The following is a 9,422-nucleotide window of genomic DNA, read 5'->3' as shown; positions in this document are numbered from 1 at the left end:
AAAGAGAATTCTCTACAGGATTCAAGAGCATTACCTGCCTGGAGAAAGAGGGCTTTGTGAATCCCTCCTTTAGGGGCAGTTATGAAGAGGTAAAGTGACCTCATGTGCTTTAAGTGACCTAAACTCTTGCTAGGACAGTAAACAAAGCATTATTCAGAGTGAAGTCACAGCAGAGTATCCCGAAGAAGCCATTGCAATCTGAACACACCTCATGCAGTGTGTTCCAGGTACCTCTTCCCACTTTGAGAAATATCAGATGAACTGATGTCCCATAGCCAATGTCTAAGATCTTGAGTATTATAATTTTAACTTTAGAGGATGTTACTTTATTCACAAGGAACAAAGTTCAAATCACAGAGAAATGATGAGCTCATTCCCAGCCTCAGTCATTCCAGGAAATAATCCTTTTCTAAGTGTAAAAAAAAAAAAAAAAAAAAAAAAAAAAACCCTACTCACATATAATACCTATTTTCTACAGTGTAGTTTTTTATGTTTCCTCCACTAACAGTATATTTTGCACTCTTGTATATTAACACATCTAGAACACAATCATTTTCCCATGGCTTTAAATTATTCTAGTGTGCATACACTGTCTTTTAACTAATTAAATATTTAAAGATATTGTTCAATTGATAACAACTTGGATATTTCTGAACATTCATTTCTAATAAGTAGGAAAACAGAAATTATTAATCAGTATACATATATACATACACACATATATATATATATTTGTAAAAGTGACAATAGCACAAAAGCCAAACATTGCATGTTCTCTCTCATATGTGGATCCTAGCTACAAATGTTTAGACTTGTGTGTGAGATGGAACCAAAATTCGGTAGCAGAGGCCAGTAAGCTAGAAAAAGGCCATAAAGGAGGGAGGAGAGGGAAGGACTCAAGGTGATGGTATTGTATATATGTAAGTAGAAGAAAAGATTATACAGCTTAAACGAGGCCAAGGGAAGAGATTGAATAAGAGAAGCTTAGGAGGAGGGTCAATAAAAATTCAAGATATTCTGAATAAGACATATGAAAGCCTACATTTTTGAATAATGCCACATCCAGAAGCCAGAGATTGTTACTAGAAAATTATCAGTGCCAGGAATGGGATATCTTCCAGTGAGTTGTTGGCCAGGGAGATCCCTGTAGCCTCCAAAACATTGCAGGCTATTGCCAAAGCCTTTGGTTTCCCATGAGAAACAGATGGTAAGATGCTATTGCTGAAGACTCCGCATGTCTGGATGGCAAGGCCACTGAGAAATCAAGCTGGGACTGAGCTGCAAACCTTCTCCCTGTAGACCAGCCTACTAAAAGCTGGAAAAAGCTGCACTTCATGCAGCCCTGTGGGAGACAGTAGTCATCAACAGTAAAAACAGTAGATACTAGAAGCCTCAAATTTGGCCAGATAAGCCAAATGACCAAACAGGTACAAGAGTGTCATGTCTGCTCTGGGGGAAACCAACTTTTCTCTAATTGGACTGAAGACCCGATTCATGGGAGGGAATACATGCCTGGTACTGAAAACCTAATCAAAAGCTTATGTCAGGGGAGGTCATGAGCATTAGCAGTATAAAGCCTGCTCTTGTCTGGCTAAATACATATATTATGCTCACCAAACTTCCCTATAAGCATTACACTTAATAATGCTACTCTCACTTTAGGTTAGAGTAGGTTTTCTTTGCAGGTGGCGGTGAACACTGGGATGACCCAGAAGGCAATATAGTGCTGAGAAGAAGTGACAGAGGAGTGTCCAGCACTGAAACATCTCTATCCCACCTTCCAAGACTCAGGGTCCATTGTGGAAAAGGTGACAGAAAGAATGTAAAAGCAGAAGGAAGGGTACAACTCCTTACAAGGCAACTGTCCAGACAGAAATTGGTCTTGATATCTACAACCACATAGTGCCTTCACAAGACCCTCATAATAGAAGGAAAAGATGATGACATCAAAATAAAAGAGAGACTAATGGAAGGAGGGAATATGATGGAGAGTGGAGATGGAGAGTGAAGGGGAAATGGGGGAGGGGAGAGAATTATCATGACATTGTAAGTATAGAAGTCATCCATAAAAAAATATACATTAATGAGCTGGGCGTGGTGGTGCACGCCTTTAATTCCAGAACTCGGGAGGCAGAGGTAGGAGGATTGCCATGAGTTCGAGGCCACCCTGAGACTCCATAGTGAATTCCAGGTCAGCCTGGGCTAGAGTGAGACCCTACCTAGAAAAACCAAAAAAAGAAATTATGCATTAAAAATAAGTTTCTTAAAAAAATTATTTGCAAGTGGGGGGGGTGTACACCAGGACCTTTAGCCATTGCAAATGAATTCAACTTGCTGTAAAATACTCCATTGATCTCAGAAATCCCATGTATAAAATGGGTTTGAATTTGGAAGCCCTGGATTCACTTCACAGTTCAAATTCCACAAGACTTCCGATACCCAAGTGCTTGTCTCCAGCCAATACGCAGTTCAATTCATTTTCCAGTGTGCACCCTAACACTGTGCTCTTCCAGGCTCACGTCTATATACCTCTTTAATGGATTGTTACCACTTCCCCATTGTCAGCATTTGGAATATTCTTTCTCACTTTTCAGTGCACCTTACCTTTCTGTTCTATTTAGTACTAATTTGGAAGATTATTTATGACCTCTGCTCAACGCTGATCACAGATGGACTAAAGTGCTTGAAAACAGAAAGTTGGCTTCCTGGTAGCTTAACTAACATGAGCCATTAGCTATTGGATAAAACATTTAAACACTATTGAACTCAATGTCTTCTTATGTAAAATGAGAATAATACCATGTTATTATAGAATCAAGACAGCTTTATGTGACTTTGTAGAAATCACACAATTGGATAATAATCCAAGTAGTAATCTCAAGTATGTGGTGTTTACGTTATTGATTACTGAGACTTTTTAATTCATTATGACAGTAAGTTTCCACAACAACCCAATAAAATAGTTTCTTTCATTGAGCAATATTTTGTGATTTTAACTTTACAGAAGTTAAGTATCTTACTCAAAGTCTCTAAAAATTAAGCAACAGGGCTGTGGCCAGATTTATTATATTTTACCACTACCCTACATTCTCTCTTAACTGTTCTATATTTCAAAGTTCTAATTTCTGTCCTGTGTTGGGACTATCTGTTTTATGATCCCTAAACCTGACTGTTTCATAGGGGTGACATTTGTTGACTGAAGACTTTGCAAGGGTCTCCTTCCTTCTCGTAAGTGTTTGCTTTTGCAAAGTCCTCCTTTGGGATGTGACATAAAGCCACTGGTAATCAATTGTTTGATCTTCCCTAGATTTAGCTGAAATAAAATTTATTATCAAATATCATAAGTCATAATTCACATGTACTATCTCTGTTAGGAGTGCTGACTTGATTGTTCTAGGAAGTGCTGGCTAAAATTCCACTGACTTTTCACATACTGACCTATGCCACAAAACAAGGGCAGCAATGATCAGCTCATTATAGGGTCCAGAGAGCCAGCAATGGTAGGAAGAAACAAGTCCTCAAGGCTGTGACACATCTTGAGGTGAAGTATCCCTGTGGGGTAGGAGCATCTGGATGTCTGTGAGGGAAGGAAAATAGATCTCTTGTGTGCACAGGTGGGTCAGGTACATGATCAAAGGTAGTGGAGATCAAGTTCTGCTCACCAATTACAATGTGTGTGCGTTTGAAGATACTTAGAAGAAGATCCTTGTACTCATAAATCACAAATACCGCCTTCATTTCTCCAGTATCACTCTGATGTCTATCCAACCCAACATTTCTTAGCCACTTCCTGGGCATCCATATGTAATGTTCATGCCATAATGTCAAGGGTTCTGATTACCTTTCTTGGGAATATGGACCCTCCACTATGAGGTAACAAAAGTGACCCCAACTCAAACACAGAATATGGGAGGAGTTTGCTTTTGCCAGGAAAGCACTAAGACACATGAGTCTAATTAGCTTGTTTTCCACAGCAAGCAAAAAAGGGGGAAAGGGAAATGTTAATTTTGATTTGTACTGCATATTATAAAAAATAATCTGTATAGTTAATAAGTAGTAACTAGCATCCAATAAAAGTAAATGGTTTAACCATTCCCCAAAAGACACATTTCACAAAATCCAAGTATAAATTCTGCTTAGGCATATGAACTTTTGCCTTTAATGCATGATAAAAAATGTATTACATGGGAATATCAACTTTTACCTATCAGATTAGGATTGGGAGAAATAAGAAAGGTGAAACAATTAGGAGGTAGCAGAGTCCCTCCTCCAAAGTAAAAGTGAAGAACGTCCTTGGGCTTATTTGGGAAAATCTGGTTTTTCCCTTTATTTTTTCTCTCCTAGAATCTCACTAGAGGAGGTAAATCAGTGCCTCTGTTCTTATCTCTTCTTCCTTAGAAAAGACTGTAAAAGGATTGTTTTCTTCCTGTCAACCTGACAATATCCAGATGCCTGGCTTCAGGGCTGACCTGACATTCAGTTCAGTCCCCACCTACTAGGATTCCTTAAAAGACCCTGATATTGTTGTCTAGGTGGGCCTTCCTATTTTACAGAAACCCCTCTCTTGTACAGTTGGGTAGGAAATCCATATTCCTTTCTTCTCTTATGCTTTCTCTTAAGCTCGATAAGCCCTATCTCTAAAATCTCTATAATAAAATCTCTCTACATTTTATCCTCTAGTGTGTGAATTTCATTCATTGAAATTGGTAACACAAGAACTCAGAAGGCCACTTTAGTGGAAACTTTGAGTGACCGTGAGTGTCCAGCACTCTGGCTCCTGAATTATTAGTTATTGCCCACACGAGCCAAGAAAGTTTCCAGGGCTCCCAAGGGCATCCCAAAATTCCCATATCAATAGTGTATGTATCAGCTTGCTTTCAGCCATAAAGACTAGGAAACTCAGGTGACAGTGGATTCACAAAGTGGAGATCTGTTCTTCCCAAATCACAATAATCAGGATAAGTGTAAGTTGGGATGTAATCAAAAGTGACCAAATGTGGCCTCATGAACCAATAAATCTGGCTTCTATCAGCTTTGTTGTTGAGACCAAGCCAGCATCTCTGCTAAGGTGAAGAGTACCACTGTAAGAGCTCTGATTCCATGGCTTGGGAAGGAATAAAGACACTTTAAAACAATAAGAAAATTAAAATTGTGATGAAAATTAAAAATTCATTTCATTATTTTGAAAGGACATGTTTTTTAGACATTATGTTTTGCTGGCTAGAACACTAAGCCAGGCATAATAGCATACACCTTTAATGCCAGCACTCAGGAGGCAGAGGTAAGAGGATCAAGACCAGCCTGAGACTACATAGTGAATTCCAAGTCAGCCTGGGCTAGAGTGGGATCCTACCTCAGAAAAATAAAATAAATAAAAAAAAACTCTATTGCACACTCTAGACTATAAGATACTCTGGGACTTCAAGCATTTTGAATGACAACAGTACTACTCTGAATACAAGCAGTAAGAAAGGAAAATGAAAATTCATTAATACAGAGTGTTCAAATGGACATGAAGGACTGTTGAGTATATATATTTATAAGTGAGGCAACATTATGAAGACACCAAGGTGCTAATGTCTCTAAAGTCAAGGCATGCTTTTGGACCCAGTCATTCCATTTCTAGTAATGTAATGAAGAGGTGTTCTTATTTATTAACAATGTGATATGTATCTATATATGTGCAGCCATATATAAATTTGTACATTTATATTCACATACATGTACATAAATGGTACTCATTACTACTAACTATTGCACATGGCAGTGAAGAAACAAATCTTGACAATAGTATAGTATTTATCAATATGTAAATAATTTCACGATGGAATGTATAGACATTAGGATATTATAAGCTATCAGAAAGCATGATACAGCTCTATATATTTTATATACATTTGTATCAAAGTATAGTGGGGAGAAAAGAAAAATTGGAGCACAGAATAATGTGTGTTCATGGATGATGGTGGGTGCCTGGGCCTGAGACATTTCTGGGCATGGCTTGGCTGATAGGGCTCATCACCATCTGAAACTTTCAAATTTTGTTCTTGTGCAAAAAAAAATAAACATTTTAAAAGTAAAATCTTTAAAAGCTCAGTCATGAGCCATGGCACATAAACTGTTTTAAAATTTTTAATGTGGAATGAGGTACGTGGGACAAACTTTATGGGATATGTTCAGATCACACTGGCTTCTTCCGAATAACTGTAAAAAGCTGTAGCTTTCACTACAACCAACTCGGTGCCCAATGCCATACTGAGTTTAAGTTACCTAAAGCACGAGGAGGTCATCTTTCATTCTCCACAAATGCCCCTAAAGGAAGGACTCACAAAGTTCCCTTTTCCAGGCCTTGAATCCTAAAAAAAAAAAAAAAAAGAAAAAAACCTGACTCTTTTTCCCTGGGGTTCAGGTCTGGCCAAGGTTTGCACTTTCTCACATCAGCAGGTTATATTTTCGAGAATATAAGAGACATTTGGTCCATGAACACATTGAAAAGAAGCCCTGTTATTTCCTTTCTTAAATTCTAAAGGGTAAATATTAAAGCACATGGGAAACAGGGACAAAATAAAGGAGCCTCTTCATCATTGTCACCTTCAGCTAAGGACAGTCACTGAGTACACAGACTGATGTAATGAGGAAATTTATGATAGAGGAACATTAAAGGACTTTGAGGGCAATGATCCCTCCCCACCCATCAATGCACACTTCCTCCAGTATCAGTACCTACCTATGAGCCTGTGCCTGACAGCCCTATATATGCAGCTTGGTTCCTCACTCTCCACACACTCACTTACTCTCATCCTCTAGGTGACTCCCAGCCATGAAGACACTTGCCCTCCTCTCTGCCCTAGCTCTGCTGGCCTTCTTGGCCCAGGCTGATCTCCTCCCAGAAACAGCTGGAGAAGCTCCAGACCAGGAGCAGCCAGGGGAAGAGGACCAGGAGGTGACTATTTCCTTTGGAGGTCCTGAAGGCTCAGCTCTTCAAGATAAAGGTGAAAGATGCTAGTCAATGGGATAGAGGCTTGGAAGCCAGAGTAAAAGGGCTAGAGATAAGCTCTGGAATTCTGTCTAGAGTAGCCTTGCTCACCTTGGTGACTCTATCTTGTTAGGCCTTGATTTGCTTATTCATTGAAGTAAAAGTGAGAGTCTAATAGGGTAATTGATTTTCATTCTCCCTAGGCTTTTAATTTATTTTTTGCTACCATCTTATTTACTAATTTATTTGAGAAGAGAAAAAGAGGGAGAGAGAGAGAGAGAGAATGGATGCACCAGAGTCTCTAGCCACTGCAAGCAAGCTCCAGACACGTTTTCTGCCTTGTGCATCTGTCTCACATGGTACCAGGGAACTGACCCTGTTTCCTTAGGGTTCTCAGTCAAGAGGCTTAATTGCTAAGCCATCTCTGTAGCACTTCCAACTCTTTTGATTCCAAAATATATCAGTTTGGCTCACTAGTTTTAAAAAATATATAGTTATTTATATGAGATAGAGAGACAGAATGAGCAGGCCAGGGCCTCTAACCACTACAAATTGACTCCAGATGCATGTGTCACCTTGTGAATCTGGCTTATATGGGTTCTAAGGAATTGAACAATCAAGTGCCTTAATCACTAAACCATATCTCCAGATGCAATTAGTTTTTAAAATATATAAAACCATACTGACTAGCCTTTCCAATTCATGGCTCAGTTATAGGGGAGAAATTCTACTTTTGTCTAAAAGAATAGATTTAGAAACCAAAGACTATCTATGACAGAACTCAAGTCCTGCAGGTGACCAACACCTGCCCTGCATATTACTTCCCATTGACTTGAGGTGGTTGTGCTGCTAGCTCTGATGGGGCCAACACAACAAACCTCTCAGTGTATCCTGGGCCTTCGTGCACCACTAGTTACCACTGACCCCCATACTCAATGACTGATGCTCCCTTTGTGTCCCCAGGCACAGGAAACATCCTGACATGCTACTGCAGAAAACGGTCCTGTATTTTTCCAGAACGTAGACATGGTACTTGCTGCACGGGTAAAATATGCCACCTATTCTGCTGCCGCTGAGCATGGAGACCTGAGAGAACAAGATCACCGTGTACTGAGACCAAGAACGGAGCTCTCACCACCACTGTACTTACCTTTATCTTCCTTCTTTATATCCAATAAATTTCTTGCAGGAAATTCTTTCTGTGTTTGTGCCTTTGATATTTGTAATACAATTTAGAAGCCCTACTCATTCTGATCCTGGTAAAAACCTTTTCTAATGTCAATGGAAGTTGTCTCAATGGAGCTGTTAATACCCCAGTGCTTCTAAACAGATGTATAACCTGGGTTTGATCAGTCAAATTTTAACATTTTGGAAATGGGATTGTAGTTCCTTGAAAGAATATGATGAGTCTGTATAAAGGTGAAGCTGATAATAATGAAATTTACCTGACACATAGGGAATGTCTTTGAAGTACGACTGAGCTACAACAGAGGCAGAACTCACAGAAGGGAGGGAAGTAAAAGGATTAGCAGCAGAATTGAGCTTTCCTTTCACTGTGAATCTGAGCCCTGTGTTCATTGTAAGAATATTAATATTTGAAACCAGTATTTTTTTTTCTTTCATAGAACTTACAAGATTCTGGTGTACTTTCAAAGATAAAATAGTTCATCATATAGGAAAAAATTCACATTACTCAAGTACACTGCAATGTGTGCTTAACTGAGCTGCCTATTAGCTGCTGTGTATCTTGTACTGTCAGTAAAGCACACTTGGAGGTAGTATCCAAGATAAAGGTAGAAAATAACAGAAAGTTCTCCCCACAACCTCGAAGACCCAGGGAGCTGCTGGGTGCCAAAGCTCCTTTGTCATGCACACTAGTGAGTGAAGGCAGGACATCTGGGTCAATGGAAAGACAGTGGTAGTCATGTCCTCTCCAGCTGCAGAGTCTACTCTGAGTGGGACGCAGATGCCCCTGCTGCTTTGGGGTCAGTGCTGTCCACCCCAACACATACACCACCCCCTTTGCCTCATTCCTGAGCTTCTCTTCCTTTTTCCCTCTAAGAGGTGATGCTTGTGCCTGACCTATGTCTCTGGAGATCCTGTATGGCATCTTGGTTATGTGGGATGTGACTCTTTTCTTTTCCTCCTTTAGATGTACAAAACCCACTTGGTCTCACCTTCCATGCCTCTCAAACAGTCTGCCTGTGTTGAGAAATACTGCAAGATCTTTGGCTTCAGAATTATCTGTATGTGGTTCCATGGCACATTTGGAATTAGTGTCTTATTAATCTGTTGCTACTCTCACTGGAATGGTCAGTGGTAGAAAATCCAAACAGGTATTTAAATGGCAAAGCACACAGTTTGCAAAGACAGAAATGATGTTTCATGTTCACTGCCCCGGACCACCAACTCCAACAACAATGCCAAGATTCTCACACAGACACGA

At 39.6% G+C, this 9,422-nt stretch overlaps 1 protein-coding gene across 1 annotated transcript; it reads left to right on the top strand.

Moving 5' to 3' along the window:
- The first annotated feature begins 6,820 nt into the window (after positions 1-6,820).
- LOC101594353 (alpha-defensin 9-like) lies at positions 6,821-8,052 on the top strand. Its single transcript, XM_004672945.1, has 2 exons — positions 6,821-6,992; positions 7,940-8,052. The coding sequence occupies exons 1-2, from the start codon at positions 6,821-6,823 to the stop codon at positions 8,050-8,052; spliced, it is 285 nt and encodes a 94-aa protein (XP_004673002.1).
- The last annotated feature ends 1,370 nt before the right edge of the window (positions 8,053-9,422 follow it).

This window comes from Jaculus jaculus, chromosome 12 (assembly GCF_020740685.1).
Source record: "Jaculus jaculus isolate mJacJac1 chromosome 12, mJacJac1.mat.Y.cur, whole genome shotgun sequence".
Classification (NCBI taxonomy): Eukaryota; Metazoa; Chordata; class Mammalia; order Rodentia; family Dipodidae; genus Jaculus; species Jaculus jaculus.
Note: the sequence above shows the minus strand (reverse complement) of the source record. Positions and strands in the feature narration are given on the sequence as shown.

What these genes read in the sequence shown, in the direction of transcription:
- LOC101594353 (XM_004672945.1), top strand. Translation starts at nt 6,821, where the DNA reads ATGAAGACACTTGCCCTCCTCTCTGCCCTAGCTCTGCTGGCCTTCTTG. An exon ending in CTCAGCTCTTCAAGATAAAG is followed by an intron (nt 6,993 to 7,939) that starts GTGAAAGATGCT and finishes TTGTGTCCCCAG; the next exon opens with GCACAGGAAACATCCTGACA.